This window comes from Chiloscyllium punctatum, chromosome 8, assembly GCF_047496795.1.
Source record: "Chiloscyllium punctatum isolate Juve2018m chromosome 8, sChiPun1.3, whole genome shotgun sequence".
Classification (NCBI taxonomy): domain Eukaryota; kingdom Metazoa; phylum Chordata; class Chondrichthyes; order Orectolobiformes; family Hemiscylliidae; genus Chiloscyllium; species Chiloscyllium punctatum.
Window position 1 is genome coordinate 79,036,686 of NC_092746.1, and position 19,443 is coordinate 79,056,128.

Genomic DNA, 19,443 nt, shown 5'->3' on the forward strand with positions numbered 1-19,443 from the left:
GTCTCTCCACTTCCTCAACACTCCTATCCCTCCATCTATCTTTGTGTCATCTGCAAACTTAGCCACCTGCTCCCCATGTTCCTTGATCATTACTTTAAATGTAACTATCTCAATCCATCCTCTCTACTTGCACTATTCTCTCCATCTGCTGCCCTTATTAACCCTACAAAATGATACCTCTTAAAATGTCATGGTTCTTTCTTCATGGGAAATGTATTGGAATATGTGTGGACAATTACATAATGTTAGCCAATGCATCACACAAATGCCAGGCAATGACCATCTCCAATAAGATCTAACCACCACCCCTTGACAGTCAATGGTGTTACCATCACTGAATCTCCAACTATCAACATCCTGGGGGTTACCATTGACCCAACTGGACTTACTACATAAACACAGTAGCTATGGATCAGAAGCAAGAATACTGCAATGTATAACTCACCTCCTGACTCCCAAAATGTGACCACCATCTACAAGGCACAAATCAGGAGTGTGATGGAATACTCCCCACTTGCTTGGAGGAGTGCAGCACCAACAACATTCAAGAAGCTTAACACCATCCAAAATTGGCATCTCATCTATAAGCCTCCAATCCCTCCACCACCGATACTCACTAGCAGCAGTGTGTGCTATCGACAAGATGCAGTGCGGAAATCCTCAGACAGCAGCTTTCAAACTCATGACCATCTAGAAGGACAAGGGCAGCAGATATGGGGGAACACCACTATCTCCAAGTCACTCACCATCCTAACTTGGAAGTACTACATTGCTGCAAGGTCAAAATCCTGGATTTTTTTCTTTAATAGCATTGTGGGTTCAAGAAGGCAACTTACTATCAACTTCTCCAAGACAACTGGAGTTGGGGAAATAAATGCTGTCCAGCCTGTGATGTCCCCAACCCATGAGTGCCCCAACGTTGAATCACTGCATTAAAAACAATTGACGTAACAATATAGCAACTAACAGTGCTATTGAAGATTGTCTAAATACTTTGCATTTACTTTGTATAATGTTCCTGAGCCCCCAGCAGGGTTTCATTTCCTTCATGGGCTCTCACCCTAGCAAGCTTGTTCTACTTGTGTGCTGACTTTGTGATCGATGTATGAGCACACCAAGTCCCTCCGCACAGCAACACCTACAATTCTCAAACCTTTTAAAAGCATTCTGCTTTTCCACTGTTATGGCCAAAGTGAATAATCTTGTATGTTCTCAGATTATCCTCCATTCAACAGTTAATTTCTCACTTATTTAATCTTGATGTATATCTTTTCAGTTTCTTTGTATCCAACTTGCAGCTTACATTCCCAGCTAGCAGTGTATATTCTCTGCAAATACAGATACAATATATCTGTCCCTTTTTCCAAGAGATTAACATACAATCTAAACAACTGAGGCCCCGGCACTGACCTTTGCCACACTTTAACACTTAAAGCTTGCCAAATGAATGCCACATTTATCTCTTATCTTTGCATTCATCCATTAACCAAATCTCCTTTCAATGTTAACATATCACCCCAACTCCATGAGTACTTATTTTGTGTATTGACCTTTAGTGTAAGACCTCATATCATCAGATTATGTGGTTCAGTTAATGCTTTGATTAACTTGTTTTAAAATACAGCAGGCACTTTTACACTAATACACACAATACTCTTAACACCTAAACGAATCAATGCATTATTTATTGTCACGTATATCTTGAAGACACAGTAAAAAGTGTTCTCTTGCCACAAATCAGCACCATTTTGATTACAATAAGGATAAAAAGAAATTACTTAAATAAGAGTTCATCTTATGTTTAAATTGGGTCTCAAGCATGACTTCAGGGCTTCTGCAAGGTGTTCTGGTCCTCTAGGAATCCCAATCTGGAAACAGAAGCAATGACACCAATGCCCTAGGAGACCCTGGCTCTGCTGCCAACATAGCCAAGAGTCCATGCTCTTGGCCTCTGGCTGCTAGGACTCCAGGCTCTCGGCCTACCATCACCATCAGGCGTCCAGGCTCTGGGCCTATGGCCCCCACAGTCGAGGCTCCGGGCACTGTCACTACCACCAGAAGTCCTAGTCTATACTGCTGACACTGCAGCCTTCACCCCACCAATGCTGTAGCCACCGCCGACCAACAATGCTCTACCTTGAAGAGGAAGAAGAAAGGAAGAAGAAAAGAAAAAAGACAAAGAGTACATAGAGAAAACGATCCTGTTAACCTGGAGTGGATGGGTTCCAATGAACCCAAACAGTATTTACTGTGCCAGCCCCATCTTGGATAATATTTCACGATGTAAAAATCAAAGGCTTCAACAATTGAAGAAAATTTCCTTGCCTACGCCGTCCAATAATTAACTGAGACAGAAAATCTAAAATCCATGTCAACAATTTGGTAGTTGATCTCTGTTGCAACAACTTGAAAGAACACAACAACTTGTCTTATGTCAGGGAAGAGAAATCAGCTAGAACTCTTGTTTCTAAACCAACATCGTATAATGTCTTACTAAAAATGCCCATATCATAATGAGATGAGGAAAAGATTGGGCTTGAATACAATCCTAGTGTATTTGAATATTTGATGGAACTTATTAATGTTTAGTGATTGTCACACATTAGAGAAAGTGAAGACTGCAGATGTTGGAGATCAGAGTCAAAAGTGTGGTGGCTGGAAAACCACAGCTGATCAGGCAACATCCGAGGAGCAGGAGAATCGATGATCTGAGCGTAAGCTCTTTATTAGGAATGTGAGCTTATGCGTGAAATGTCAACTCTCCTGCTCCTCAGATCCTAGCTGATCAGCTGTGTTTTTCCAGTATCACACATTTTACTCTGGTTGTCACACACGAATGGTGGCCATGCCAGCAAGGTATCAGAGTAGTTACCATGCAACTCCATCCCAAACAAAGGATGAGAATTCTTTTCAACAGAGTACAAAGTACAAAAAGAGGAATATTTCTATACTTACTTCAATTTAACAATCCTGTTCTTTCCAACAGTGATGCTATATGTACAATTTATGATGTGGTTTTCAATGCATGAGTAAGTTGGGCTGCTGATAACGCCACTTGATCCCTGAAACGAATCTCCACAGGCTTAAAACAAAGAACCACAGATACAATGAGCAAAGTTATGGATGATTACTTAAGTTGAAAAATCAATTAAAATATTCCTGCATTAATCTCATTGTCATCAACGTAACTACACAGGGAGGCCAGACGGAATAGAGTGCTGACCAAGAATGAATGCACACCACTGCTCTTAATACTGAATATAGTTCTGCACTTATCAATAATATATATAAACTGTACTTTAAAATTTAATAGTTAAATAAAGGTTGTTTATTTTTTATATTAGTAATGCTTCTTGAATCTGAAGAGATTGTCACACATTAGAGAAAGTGAACACTGCAGATGTTGGAGATCAGAGTCAAAAGTGTGGTGGCTGGAAAACCACAGCTGATCAGGCAGCATCCGAGGAGCAGGAGAATCGATGTTCTGAGCGTAAGTTATTTATTAGGAATGTGACTCAAGAAATAATTTGATTCTTTTTATGAAGTATTAGAAGAAGAAAGTGGAAAAGGTATAATTGTTAGTCAGAAACATGGTGGAATTGAACTTCCGCATGTCTGACACCCAACAGTTGAATCCACTGATCGTGTTATAGAAACATTTGGCACAGCACACAACTCCACAGTGTCCAATCAATAGATATTACTGTAATAAGTATTAGCAATCAAAATAATTCCAGAAAATTCATGTTATTTGCAATTACCTTTTAATTGTTGAATGATACATGTGATGTGCCAAAATGAGAATAAAAAACTTCAAGCTATATTATTCTATTTGCCATGTAATGTGACATTGTTTATTTTTCCATGAAGATTACCATCGTGCATCAGGGTGGCACAGTGGCTCAGTGGTTAGCACTGCTGCCTCACAGCACCAGGGTCCCAGGTTCAATTTTAGCCTCAGGGGACTGTCTGTGTGGAGTTTGCATATTCTCCCTGTCAGTGTGGGTTTCCTACGAGTACTCTGGATTCCTCCCACAGTCTAAAGATGTGCAGGTCAGGTGAATTGGCCATGCTAAATTGCCCATAGTGTTGGGTGCATTGGTCAGAGTGGAGTGGGTCTGGGTGGGTTGCTTTTTGGAGGGTCGGTGTGGACTGGTTGGGCCAAAGGGCTTGTTTCCACACTGTAGGGAATCTATCTATCTAAATCTTTCTCAAAATACAACATTGCTTCAAAAAATACAGTCTGTTGCCTAATATGGTCTGAACCTTAACAGCATTGGTGCAGGGCAAGCGCTTTCATTTGAAAGACAGCCAGAAAAATTAGAATCATCCCTTGGTAATACTTGTGCACCTGCTAATGGCTGTCGTCAAAGCAAAACTAGTGATAGCACAGGAATATCAAAAACTCAAACATCAGTTCCTCTATGACCAGCTGTAGTGAATATTACCAACACAATGCAGCAACTAAGCATGTCTTCTTGATACCATCACCTGGTTTACAACTTCAATCATTAAAAGGATAATAATTGCAATGCAAGCAAACACCACCATGTCCAAATTTTCTTAGCTGCACTTGTTCTGTAATATGTGCAGATTTAAAGAAAAGATAAAAATAAAACACTTTTTGCAAAGATAATGCAACTCCCAATCATAACAGCAACAGAACAACAGTACGACGTAATTACAATAACAAGTTCTAAACTGAACTACTCACAGATTGTATGGTAGTTGATCGCAAATCCAGTTTTTGTGTAAACATGATTTGTTTTGAAAACCAGTAGCAATGGGCCATAGCTACTGATTGGTGCTGGGGTTAAAAAACCACAAAGGGTAGCTATAGGATTCCCACTAGCTGTAGTTCCACGATATATCTTCAAACTGTCTTCCTCACAAATAAAAAATCCTGTAAAGGTTTGTGAAATTAAAATGAAGCATTAACTGAGGGTTATTTTGGATATCTTTCAAACCTTTTGCTTGCAATTTGTATGCAATACATTACTTAGTTATGACAAGGTTCATAATTTAAAATACAAGAATATAATTGATCAAAAAGCTTGATACCATACTTGATAAAACATGATACATTCATGATCGACAGAATGTCCAACATTTTAAACATCCCCTTCTTCTACAGTCCTTAAAGTATAACTATCCACAACATCTACATTGCAATTTAGCGTGGCTGGTGTGGCAAACCCTCTTCATCTCACAACCTCAAACTAGAAGGATAGGGGCAGCAGGTGCATGGGAATACCAGCTGCCAAGTTCTCCTCCAACGTCTGACTTCATACTACTATTCTAACATCAACACTGAAGCTGAAACAGCTTATCTGACAGAATTATGTGAATATTTACATCACATAAAGGCAACAGACCAAGACAACATACTACAACTTTCTAAAAGGATAATCAGGTGGGCATACTAGTCGTACCTACGGAATGTTAAAAATGAAAATGAATCTATTGAAACACAGTTTAATAATAACAATCAGATAAGCAAAATATCATTAGCCATGTTATTTTTGGCTACCTTAAAGACATTTAAACCTGAAAACCTATTACTAATGGAAATATTTTCCTTATTGCTTTATTTCTGATAGGTGGCACTGTGTTTAACAGGAGCTGTCCTTCTAAGATGGTTGAATAGAAAAACACAATTAGGACATCATGTGCAGTGCAGTTGATTTGCACCCTAATCTAAACCCTTCAATATTCACAACTACCAATGCACAGTGGCAGCACTGTATACCATCTATAAGATGTACGGAAATAATTGACCAGTGTTCACCAGCATCTTCCAAACTCCCTACTACTACCACATGGATGATCAAGAGCATCAGATACATGGGAAAACCATCATCTGCAATATACCTTCCAAGGCATACACCATCATGACTTAGGAACATAGGAACAGGAGTAGGTCATTCAGCTTGTCAGGCCTGCTCTACCATTTGTTGAAAAGTGTGGCACTGGAAAAGCACAGCAGGTCAGGCAGAAGAATCGATGGCTTGATGAAGGGATTATGCCCGAAACGTCAATTTTCCTGCTCCTCGATGCTGCCCGACTTGAAGTGCTTTTCCAGCACCACATTTTTCAACTCTGACCTGCAGTCCTCACTTTCTCCCTGCTCTACCATTTGTTCTGACCACGATTGATCGAGTACCTCAATGCCTCTTAGCTGCGCCAACCCCAGAACGTTTTATACCATTGGCAATTGGAAATCTATCAAACTCTACTCTAAATATATCTAAAGACTGAGAGAAAATTCCAAACATTCACCACTCTCTTAGTAAAAGAACTTCGCTTCATCTTGATCCGAAATGTGAACGCTTTTATTTTAAACTGTGCCTGCTGGTTCTAGACTCCCAAGTGAGGGGAAACATCTAACTGGCTATTCCTTTATCGTAGTTTCAAGGTCACATGTCATTCTCTGAAATAATATGGGTCCAGTTTGTCCATTCTGGGGAGGTGATAGTATTGTGGTAATATCACTAGATTAGTAATCCAGAAATGTAGGCAAATGTTGTAGGACCATACGTTTGAATCCTACTATGGGCCAACAGTGAAACTTAGACCATAAGACATAGGAACAGAAGTAAGTGTGCTCTGCCATTCAATGAGATCAAGATTGATTTGATAATCCTCAACTCCACGTTCCTGCCTTAACCCATTACCTTTGATTTCCTTAATGATTAGAAATCTGCCTACCTCAGTCTTGAATATATTGAACAACCAGATCTTAACAGTTTTCTGCAGTAAAGAATTGCACAGATTCATCAACCTCTGGCAGAAAAAAACCCTCTTCATCTCTTAAAATCCTGCTTCATGTCTTAAACAATTGACTGCTTACTATGAAACTATGCCCTCGGGTCCCAAACTCTTGCACAAGGAAAAACAATCTCTCTGCAGCTCTGTATCAAGCACCCTAAGAACCTTACATGTTTCAATAAGCTCTGCTCACCTTTAAAACTCCAATGAGCATAAGCCCAATGTGCCCAAACTCTTATCATAAGAAAACTTCTCCACACCCGGGATCAGCCAAGTGAACCTTCTCTGGAACACCTGCTGTGTCAGTGTTCCCTTGGATAAGAGGACCAAAACTATTCACAATATTCCAGGTGTGTCCTGACGAATGTTTTATATAGTTTTGGCAAGACTTCCCATTCCCCTTGAAATAACACCCAACAGTCTAATTGCCTCCTCTATTTCCTGATTCAAATGTGTGCTAGCATTTTGTGATTCATGCACGAGAACCTACACATCCCATTGTGCTGCAGCTTTCTCTATTTAAATAATATTCAGCTCATCTCTGCTTTCTGCCAGAGTGTACAACCTTACATTTTACCACATTACATTCCTTCTGCCCTGATTTTGCCCACTCATTTAACCTGTTTGCACTGCTCTTTAAACTCTGTCATCTTCACCAACTTGCCTTCCCACCTATTTTTTTTTCATTTGCAAATTTGGGCAAGGTACATTCACTTCACTCATCCAAGTCATTAACATATATTGCAAATTATTGTGGTCTATCACTCATCCATGTGGATCTCCATTAGTTACAGGCTCCCATCCTGATAATAGCTCCATTATCTCAACTCCCTGCCTTCTACTATTTAGCTAACACTCTATCCATGCCAGTACATCATCTCCAACACCATGGTCTCTCAGTCTATTAAATAGCCTTATGTAAGGTATAATATCAAGTGCCTGTCAGACATCCATATATATTACATCTACTGGTTCCCCTTTATCTATCCTGCTTGTTACCTCCACAAAGAACGGTACAAAATCTGTCAGATGATTTTCCCTTCATGAAGCAATGTTGACTCTGTTTGTTTACATCATGTATTTCTAAATGTTTTGCTATTACATGCTTTATAACAGATTGAACATTTTCCCAGCCATAGATGTTAAGCTAATTGGCTCTTATTTACCTGTTTTGAGTGTCCCTGCTTTTTTGACATTTTACATTAATAGTTTTTTTAATCCTCTGGGACACTTTTGGAATTGAAGGATTCTTCAGCATTTACGACTAGTGCATTCATTTCTCTGAAGCTATTTCAATTGAATTCAATATAAATATGAAAATAGAAGCTACCCTAAATAGCACTGGCAATTGTCATTAAAAACCATCTGGTTCACTAATGTCCTTTAGGGAAGGAACTCTGCCATCTTTATCTGGTCTATTCTATAAGTAACTGTGGACACATTGTAAAATGATTAATACTTGACTGCTCTTTAGGCAATTAGGTTGGGCATTAAATGCTGGCCTAGTCAGGAATGCCATAATCCCATGAACAAATAAAAAAAGTCTTCTCTTCATTGGACAGTTGTGCCATCCTAGAAACAAGTCTGCTGAACTTTTGTTGCACTCCCTCTATGGCAATAATATCTTCCCTGAGATAGAGACCAAAACTGCACTTAGTACTGTAAGTGTGGTTTGCACAAGCACTTATACAATTGAAGCAAGACTTCACTACTCCTGTATCAAATCTTCCTGTGATAAAGGCTAACATTCCAACAATCTTCCTAATGTTACAGCTGCGTGTCACCGTTCGTGACGTATTGACAAGGACACAGAGGTTTTTTTGTGCACCTACACTTTCCAACCTCTCACCATTTAGGAAATACTCTGCACACCCGTTCTTCTTACCAAAGTGCACAACCACACATTTTTTCCACATTATATTACATTTGCCATACTTTTACACAATCACTAAGCCTGTTCACATTTTCCTGCAACGGTTTTACATATTTCTCAGAGTTCTGCTTAACTTTTTAGCATCTGCAAATTTGGATACATTACAATTGATAACAATGTTCACATCATTGGTATAGGTTATGAACAGTTGGGTCCCAAGTACTGATCCTTGCAGCACCCCACTAGTTACAGACTTTTAATGCGGGAGTGAACCATTCATTCCTGTTCTATTTTCTCTCTGTTAGCCAATCATTAATCCATGCCAGTACATTATCTGCTGCCCCATGTGTTTTAATTTTGCTAACCAACCTGCTGCAGGGTACTTTATCAAAAGCTTCTGAAAATCTAAATATACTCATCCATTGATGCCCCCATTATCAATTTTGCTACCAACAACCTCCAAAAAGTCTTACAAGTTTGCCAAATATGATTTTCCATTTCCAACTCTCCATGCCAGCAATGTCCGGTTGGGTAATTTTTAACCAAATATCCATTTATCCTTTATTATTGAGTTGAGCATTTGTTTTAATACTGATGTAAGGCTGATGGGATCATCCTTGTTCCTTTCTTAAATAATGGAGTGATATTTTCAAACTTTCATTCTGCAGAATCGATGGATTTTGGAAAATGATTTCAAATGTAAAAACTATCTACATGGTCATCAATTTCAAAATCCGAGGATGTAGACTGTTAAGTCCCAGGGACTTAATAGCTTTCAACTTCATTAATTTCACCAGTATAACCTTTCCTGCTCATACTTATTTCCTTCAACTCTTCAGTCTCTCTAATCACAGAAAAAAGGTCCTTCAGGCTATCAACTATGTGCCAATCAAAAGCATGCACCTCAATATTCTAATCCCACTTTCCAGCACATGACCTTGTGTGCCTTGGCAACATAACTGCACACCTAATCATTTCCTAAATTTATCAAGGTTTTGGCCTCTTTCAGGCAAGGAGTTCCAGATCCTACCACCTTCTGGGTGAAAAATTAACTCTGCTTTTCTCTCTACAGATGTTGCCAGACCTGCTGAGCTTCTCCAGCATTTTGCTCAGAACTGCAGCACGTACAGTATTTTGCTTTTATTTGAGGGTCTATAAGGCCTTTTTTGTCATAATTCTTGGTGGGTTTGACAAGATAGTTGCTGAAAGATTGGTTGTCCAGGATGGAGCATCTAGAACTAAGGGTCATAGCTTTGCCCAGAAGATTATGAATCTTTGACAGTTACCTCAGAGGGCTCAGAGGGCATGCAATTGGAGATGGTGGGGGTGTTGAGGAAGGCAAATCTGACAGATGCTGCCAGACTGGATGAATGTCTCCAGTGTTTTTTTTTGTTTCAGATCTTCAGTATCTGCAGTTCTTTATTTTACTTTAGAGTAAATCAGTCCATGTATTTGAAAAGGTGGCTAGGAGTTGGCACTGTGGCTGAAGTGAAAGTGTCAGCACATGTTCAGAGTGACCATATAGTCTCATCAATGTGTTCTTCTTTTCCTCATAATTATTGGAACATTGCAAAAGTAATTCTGAGGTAATATGACTACTGAGTGGTTAGAGGCATTGGCCAACAAGTTGCACATCAAACCTTTGAGTTTAATTCACAGCTGGCTTGGCTACAGACGTCTGGAATCCTGATTATAATGCACAATATGCACTTGAAGTCTTTTGTGGAGGGCACAGCAAAGTACCAAGTTTTATTACTATCGAACAAGTCTTTGAAACAATTCAACAACTATCCTTTCTGTATTGTTCCAATGTGGTATTCAGTTTAGTCCATTTCTCCATTGAATAGCCTACAATGTAGTCTATTTTGCAGAGTTTCAGATGGGTGCTTTAGATTGTCTGACTTTCAATTCAAGAACAAAAATAAAACTGCATTGATGATGTGAATCTGGCCATGTTTCAGCTGGCTGTTTATCTTCCTTGTAGTGACAGCAGTATGCATGTAGGATAAGCTGTCAGATGTCTCTTTATGATTTTACAAACTGTTGCGACATCTTTAAGGGAGTTGACAATGGGGTAAATTTTGTTCCATTGTGGACTTGCGCTACCCGGCCATCTGTATCTAAAAAGCTGCTCAGTCAGTTGGAGCGCCAAGCCTGGTCAGCGTTTGGCTGATAGCCAGGAAAGAGTGTTCGAGATCAGCCTATTGACTCTTGGCCTGAAAAATTCATCTTCAAGATGAATAGGATACAATCTCCATGAGGTCAGGGGAGTAATGGTACAGAACTGATTGTGGCACCCATAGGTGCATGCCAGCACCCCTGAATAGCACAAAAATATAGTAAGAGTCTCCTGTGACTTCCCAGTTGGTTGCACAATCAACTTCTACTGAGCTGAGCATTTATCACACATGCTCCCCTATCTGCTAACCTTCTACTTTGGTATTTTTCCAAACTGGAATATGTGGTCATACCTAGAACACCCCTCAATTTGCAATTTAGTTGGTTTCTCAGGCAGCTTGTCAGCATTGGCAAAAATTGCAGTGACCCCAGCAATAATTGGAATAGGTGGGAAAACATTCCCCTCATTTTCAGGATTTTACAAATACATCTAAGTCAGGTAGATTTTCTTTTGAATTTCTTCTAGTCGAACATGCTCCTGCCATGACACCATGCCTGTTGAGAATGCAGACCAGGATTTTGCAGGGGCAAGCACTTTCTTTCTCCTTATCTATTAAAACTAGGGAATAGTAATTGAGGAGAACTGCCACTATGCCTGTGATAATCTGATATACATTTGTGGCAGATGAGGATTTTCCAAAATCGGTATTTATGCTGAAACGTAAAATTCATTTCAAGAAATAGTTTTTATACAAATTGATGTGATTCTCTAGTTATCGGTATTCTAAAGATACTAATGTACTAATTTCTGCCAGATGCTTAGGAAAAGAGATCTATTCTGCTTCACATGTTTAATTTATTCAGGGCAGAAATTTTATTTAAGGCGTACGTGTAAAACTGACCCTTTAAGATTGGCTGCCTACACAACACCCAATATTCAGTTCGACTGTTGTCAAATAACTTAGGCACTAGTGGTAATAGGCAGCCAATCCAACATCAGCCATTTTGCCTGAGACAAATTTCTATCGCATGGTCACATAACATTTTAGCTGGGCTAAAATTGGTAACTGATGTTAACTATTTTTTTGGAAAGATCTATGTCAGTGAGCCCATTAAATGCACAATACATTTGACTTAGCACTTTCCCTTTTATATTTGAAGGAAAATTAGTTTAAGATTTCTTGTTTACTTGCAGGTGTAAAGTGAAACAATTTGCGCCAGCTCATCCCAATAAAGCGTTTTGCCTCCTGAAAGGCACATGACCAAACATACAAAAGACAATCCATTGTGCATTTCCCCAGAGGAACTGACAAATGCACAAGAGGTCAGTTTTGTTTTGGAAGGCTGTAGGACTGGAAGAGGCTACTAAAATAGGGAAAATATTGGGCCAGGGAGAAACTTGAATGAGAAATTGAACATTTTAAATTTGAGATGTTACTGCATCAGGAGTTAATGTAGCTCAATTAAAGAGGTTAAAGGATTTTTCCGTTGTGGAATATTCTATCTAAGCTATCATAGTTACATGACAATTGTAACCTAGTTAATGCTTGGTTAAATTGGTGACTTACATAATCCAGTAGTACATGACATACTCATATCACACAAATGGAAAACTACTGTACTTTCTCGGATAACAACATATCTGGTCCTATTATGAATCTAAACTAATTAACAATATTTTTTTCTATTTTCAGAAAGGAAGCATCTCTCATTTCTATTGCCCTTATACTACAGAAATTTGTGAATACCACCCCGCCCCCACCCACCCATCTTCAAAATTTAAATCAATAATATCTAAATCCTGTACATTTTATTTGGTTCTATTACAATAGGATAAAAAGGTCCTGGGCAATTGTGAGATGAAAGTGTTTGAATGGAATATAATTAAATACCAATGCATCAGAATATTATTTAATAACAAGGAGCTTTATGAGTTGTTCATGACCATCTTAATGTGCTAATAATTTTTGAGCACAGTTTTAATTCAATAATGATAAAAATCAAACCACTTTTGTGAAAGAAATGAAATTTAACGGCCACCTAATTGAGCTCAAATCATCTTCACCATAATGTTTTCTTGCTAACTTTTAGCCTAATTATAATATCTTTTACAAGCAGGAACAGTTCCTTCGTATCTACTCTATTCAGCACTATCATGATTTTGAAAACTTTTATCAAGTCTCCCTTCAGCCTTCTTCTACCCAAGAAAAACAATCTCAATTTCTTCAATCTATCCTCATAGTTGAAGTGTTTCGCCCCTAGAGTGATTCCTGTAAGCATCTTTTGCATTCACATCTTGCCTATAATGTGGCATCCAGGAGTGTACAACATATACTGCTGCTGAAACCTAACTGGTGTCCTGTACAGGGTCAGCATGGCCTCCTGCTTTCGAACTTTATGTCACTGTTAATTCAGCTTAGAATACTGCATGCTTTATAAACAACTCTCTCTGCCTGTTGTGACACTTTTGATGATTTATGCACAAATACCCGGGTAGCTCTAATCTTGCATACCTTTGAGAATAGTATGCTTTATTTTATATAGTTTCTGCACATACTTTGTACAAAAATGTATTGTCTCACACTTCTCCGTGTTGAACATCAGCTACCACCTTCACCCTCCACTAGCTTGCTAATGTCTCTTTGAAATTCTACACCTCACATTTTTATAATTCTTCCAAGTTTTGTGTTGTCCACAATCTTTGAAATTGATGCTTGTCCACCAAGATCTAGATCATTTATATATAGGAAACGCAAGGATCCCATTACTGATCCCTGTGTCCACTAAAAAACTTGTTCCAAACTTAACATTACCTCTTTGGCATTACTTTCTGTTTCCTATTGCAAAGCCTAACATACAAAAGTTTAAAAAGTGTTAAAATGTCCAGATTTAGATTTTATCTGTTATTACCTAGTTAAAATATTTGAAACAAAAGTTTCCTTTCATAGTCACCATGAATATTAGTAAACGCTTGAGATATTTGCATGGAACGAATGAGAAATGATGTCATCTATTGAACAAGATAAAGGCAGTAATTCACACAAATTTGTACACAATAGGAAAGCCAGATACATAGGCTGATGACTCTCCCGTCTGTTAGATTGTCTATCTCAGTACAATCACTTAATAACTGAATCGTACCTTCTATATCGAAAGCCTCAAATCGTAAGATTATAAGTCGCTGATTGGATGTATCGATGAGGTACTCGCAGTTCAAGTTCGAGTCATAATTGTGAGGGTAGTTCGGTGATATAATACGGCCGGAAGAAGCAGTGAAATTTGTTCCACATCCTAAAAAGATTCAAAGACTTGCTGTCATAAAATTAATTGTCATATATTGACTTCAGCTCTTATGTTGAGATAAAATTTGGACATTATGTTGGTTAAAAGCGAAACATTCCCTATTATTTTATTTTCAGCTTTATTTGTGTGCTGAATCAATCTGTCATTGATATTTCTAGGTGGAACTTCATCCTGCAGATGGCTAGTGATGAAGGGAATGGGTATTGTTGCCAGATCACTTGGCTGCAATGACATTGCTCTGCAGAAATCCGATTGAGAAAAAAAACTGATGGCTCCCTCTATTTCCAAAACTCAACTCCGTGTGGAGGTGCATGAACACTACTCACTGTTTTATTCAACCCCCCCCCACCGCCCCAACAACACAAACTAATTGATGTTAGGTCGTGGTGACAGGAGAATTAGATAGAAAATTGATTCACCAATTATATACAGAGAAAGAAAAAAGAAAAATGGAAATAGGGAAAAGGATTGGAGGCCCTGCTCATACAGAGAACTGACAGGATGGACCAAATGACTTCCTTCTGTGCAGTAAACCATTCTCTGGTTCGAACATGGTAAAATAACTACCTAGAGGGTGGCAATCTTTCACCAGCTCACTCTTTATTTATATGTCCACAGTAAACTGGCTGTGGCCAGCCAGCTCGGAGTTAGTCCCTGAAGTCAGGAGACTCTCCGAATCCCCTGCTTATATCTCTCAGCTAAGGCTCCCTGATTGGCCTAGTTAACCAACCCAATAAAGGTTCTCATAGTCAATAAGATCCATCTGGTTCCAATCACTACACATGGGTAGTCCTTTGGGTACTCCTTCTACATGCTGCTAAGTACAAACTATTTGTCAATATACCAGATTTGATAACTAGATCTCGATTTTAATCAAAAAAGAATCAATAATACCCAAAACATGTGGTGTTCTGTAAGTAAGTAAAAATTAATTTCAATGCTAAAATCTATACACAGTACATTTTTCATAAATATTTCTCAATTTTAAGAAAAGACATACGGTTAATGAAAAATGCTGAGAAACCAGTTCCAACGCTGCCTGTAGACTGAAACTGAACTGTCACAATATTAGCTGGTGCAATGACAGGTCCTGGAGCAATATTTCCACAATGAGTAGCCAACAAGCTTTCGGCAGTTTCAGCAGTTCCTTTCCAGACCTGTAGGACAGAAAGGTCGGTCATTATGTAGATATCAGCATTTTCAAAATTTTTTAATAATTTTACTTGGGCAATGCCACGTAAAGACAAAGATCTCTGGTAAACTGGGGTTCTTGGGCTTGATGGAAGTGACACTGTGATTTTCCTGTTACATCTAATCCATTGCCCAAGGTGAGGGGGCCAAATAGGAAAGGTCTTTATCATAAAAGATATACTGGGTTTGGACTGTTTGAGCTTTAGGGGGAGGCTGAATAGGCTGGGGCTATTTTCCCTGGAGCATCGGAGGCTGAGGGGTGACCTTCTGGAGGTTTATAAAATAATTAGGAGCATAATAAGTTGAACAACAAAGGTCTTTTTCCCAGGGTAGAGGGGTCCAAAATTAAAGGGCATAGGTTAAGGTGAGAAGGGAAAGATTTAAAACAGATGTAATGGGCTACTTTTTCACACAGAGGGTGTTGTGTATATTGATTGAGCTGCCAGAGGGCGTGGTGGAGGCATTTAAAACATATCTGAATGGGTACATGATTAGAAAGGGCTTAGAGTGATGTGGACCAATTCTGGCAAACGGGACTAGATTAATTTAGGATATCTTATCAGCATGGACGAGTTGAACCTGTTTCTGTGCTATACATTTCTATGACACTATGACTCTATAATTGAGCTGCTGAATATAAATCCAAATGAAGATATGGTTTGGTGTTGGTGTCAGAAATGGCACAGAGAAAAAGACATAAGAGAAAAAAATGAATATTTTCCTTCAGAAAATAAGAAAATATGGAGTAAGACAAAATGTTTTAGTTCATAAGGTTGACTTTAACCAGAGGAAACCATAATTTATTCTGTTGTGGATTATACACAAGCAGCTGGATATCCAAGAAAGATAACCACATATGAATGTCCAAAAAGGTAAAGTGCTGAAATTTCCCCCTGAACTGCAAAGCAAAAAAAATCAAAATTTTCAATCAAGTTATTTTCTTATCTGAGTTTTCAACTGATATTTATTCATCACTTCTTGTTTCAAAAAGTGTTGTTCTTTTACAATTCTATCTCACTTCACTACAGACCTTCCTTTGTGCACAACAGAAAAAAGTCTGTTTCTGTAAGCAAGCCTTCACTCCCTATAATTCACAGCATGATCTACTGACATTATAAACTGGAACAGCATGGCAGGAAAAATAATGAACTTCTTATTGTGACCAAATCACGTGCAGGAATTCCAGCATGTCTCAAAACACATCAGAGTGTGGATGTCAGCCATGCCAAACATTTCTTGTAACAAGTTAAACAACCACAGTAATTTGGTAGTGGGCTGCAAAAAAGAAAAGTGTTAAAATGAGTTCCTCAACCTAATCCTGGTACAAGTTCATGTAAGGTTAAAAGAAACCTTCCTTGCAGAGCTTAAAATTAAAATTTAGCCCACAAGAAATCAAATGAAATATAGTATTTCCACGAATTGTGTAAGTTTATGTCAGTGCAGTCTGATTCTGTTCCCATGGCCAGTTATATAACTGAAGTGCTGATGCATGAAATATGATTTTATTTTTATAACCATGAAACTCTGTGAAAATAGACCTAGCTTTGGAGATCAGTCTACATGACAGAAGTAATCTACTTGAACAATATTGCATCTTCACAATTTATAACTAATTTGTGTGACAATGCTAGCCTCTGTTGTTTAAAGAACATTGCCTCTATTTATGGCATTGCATTTAAAATTGGTAAAAAAAATGACGTTGATTCAATTTAACCCACAGAGCCTCCTTCTCGATTGAATTACAGTGGCATATTGCAATCATGCATCTGCATATTAAGGAAACGTTGCACTTTTAATGGATAACTGATTTGCCATGTATGCACTGCCAGCAGGTAATTTCACCTACATATATATCAGGTAACCGTGTCACACCTACTATGCTCCTCTAAAGGGGATGAAAATTCACAGACTTTGCTTTTGAGATTTGCTGACATGAGGGGCCAACAGATCATCAAACGTACTAGCCAACATTTCCACTACTAGATGAATCTACTACCTTCATCTAGAACACAACATTTTAAGAATACAATTTAAACTAAGACACTCAGTTAAAGAAAAATGATTAAATACATTAGTCTGGTATTTTCAAAACAATTGCACAAAACAATCAAACAACGCAAGAAGAATGGCAGTGGGTGGGGAGGTATTGGCATAAGCTGACCCAAAATTGACATAAGGCTATAAAGGGTGAGAAAGAGGGTACATGACTATAGGTTGGCAAGTGTGTACAAGGGGCCATGAGGGTGGGTAGAGAGGAATGGGGTTAACATTCCTCTCTACATGGGAGGTAGGGGGCATGAGATCATTTTGGTTTCACTCTACTTTTTATTAAACCTGCAATGCAGTGCCAGTTTATGGAGCCAGGTCTTGCACACGTCCAGCAGCATCCACCCATTTTGCTTCTCAAGGAGCTCCATCACCCAGTAATAAAACCTGGTTTTCCAGGACATTTTCCCTAGTTTGGGTTTGCAAAGCTTGGAAACGTTCTGTTTCTGTAGACTCCACTTAGAGTGAAAATCAAAGCCCGGCCTAGTCACTCCTTTCCTAAAGTAAGGCACAAGAGTCGAGGCGGGGGGTGGTGGTGGCATGGTGGCTCAGTGGTTAGCACTGCAGCCTCACAGCGCCAGGGACCCGGGTTCGGTTCCAGCCTTGGGCAACTGTGTTGAATTTGCATATTCTCCCAGTGTCTGTGTGGGTTTCCTCCCACAATCCAAGATGTGAGGTTAGGTGGATTGGCCATGCTAAATTGCCAGTAGTATTAGGTGCATTAGTCAGGGGAAATGTAGAGAAATAAGGGAATAGGTCTGGGCGGGTTACTCTTCGGAGGGTCAGTGTGGACTTACTGGGCTGAAGAGTCTATTTCTACACTGTAAGGATTCTCAGTTACTATTCCATCGTGATTTTCAATGATTTAGAAATTTCTCCTTTCTAAGACCTGTACCGTCTTTTTTAAAATTTTGAATGAAATTTTGTCAGTATAAATCTTGTTGCATAAATCTTCCAAAATTACATTGTCTTAAACATATAGAAGTTGGGACATCATGTTGTGGCTATACAGGACATTAGTGAGACTACTTTTGGAATCTTTTGTACAGTTCTGGTTACCCTGCTACAGGAAAGATATTACTAAATGGGAGAGGGTGCAGAAAAGATTTACAAGAATGTTACCAGGACTGCAGGGTTTGCGTTGGAAGGACAGGTTGAATAGAGTGGAATTTGTTTTCACTGGAACACAGCAGACTGAGAAGAGACCTTTTATAAAATCATGATGGATATAGATAAGGTGAATAGCAAAGGTCTTTTCCCTAGGGTTGGTGACTTCAAAAAAAGAGGGCATAATTTTAAGCTGAGAGAGAAAGATTTAAAAGGGATCTAAGAGACAAAAAAACTGCAAATGCTGGAATCCAAGGTAGACAAACCTCCTGCTTGTCCACCATCTAATAAACAAAGTCTTGTTCCTTAAGTCACTAACCTTAATATAGCTGGTCCCACAGTTAACAGTGCTGTCTGGAATCTGGAAATTCTTGTCAAAAGTAATTTCAGCGTGCTTGCTTTCATGGGCTACAATTACCCAAGTGCATTCAATATTTTCAGGAAAATTCTGTGGCCAATTTGGTGAATGGAAAGAGCCATTGTTTGCATAAAAAATACCACCACAAGCTGTAAGAAAGGAAATATATTTGTATTTAGGATTGGCAAAACTCAAAGATTTGAGTGTAAAATATTCATGAGAATCCATTAACTTCCTTAGTAAAATAATGAAGATACCCAAAATCAGAATTAAAGAACAGAAAATGCTCGAAATGCTAAAGGTCATGCAGCATCTGTGAAGAGAATAAAAGGATTAAAGCTTTAGGTCAATGAGCTCTCAGACTGGAAGAAGAGCCTCAACAGTGGGATGGTTGGGAAGAGGATAGAAAAAATGGGGTAAGCATCTAACAGGGTGAAGGGCAAGAGTAATTAAATGACAAAATGGATGATGGGGCAGCCAAATGGTAATGAAACCAGTACAGAAATGGAATGTACACCCAGAGACAGCCCAACAAATAGCAGTGGAAACATTACCAGTGCCTACTGTCCCAGAAAGCAGAAACAGTGGTTACAATATGAAATTCTAGAGCTCCATGTTGAAATTCAAAGCCTATGTGAAATGTAAGATGCTGCTTTTTTGCACTTCTGTTGGGTTTCAT

At 38.7% G+C, this 19,443-nt stretch overlaps 1 protein-coding gene across 1 annotated transcript in view; it reads right to left on the reverse strand.

The window, feature by feature from the left end:
* The window catches only part of cubn (cubilin (intrinsic factor-cobalamin receptor)), a 295,475-nt gene that overhangs the window by 72,090 nt on the left and 203,942 nt on the right, over window positions 1-19,443 (reverse strand). The window contains exons 40-44 of the mRNA XM_072574987.1: window positions 18,726-18,913; window positions 15,063-15,219; window positions 13,901-14,050; window positions 4,715-4,903; window positions 2,956-3,082 (exon numbers count right to left, since the gene is read on the reverse strand). Coding sequence (XP_072431088.1) covers window positions 2,956-3,082; window positions 4,715-4,903; window positions 13,901-14,050; window positions 15,063-15,219; window positions 18,726-18,913 — 811 coding nt within the window. The remainder of the gene's footprint in view (window positions 1-2,955; window positions 3,083-4,714; window positions 4,904-13,900; window positions 14,051-15,062; window positions 15,220-18,725; window positions 18,914-19,443) is intronic.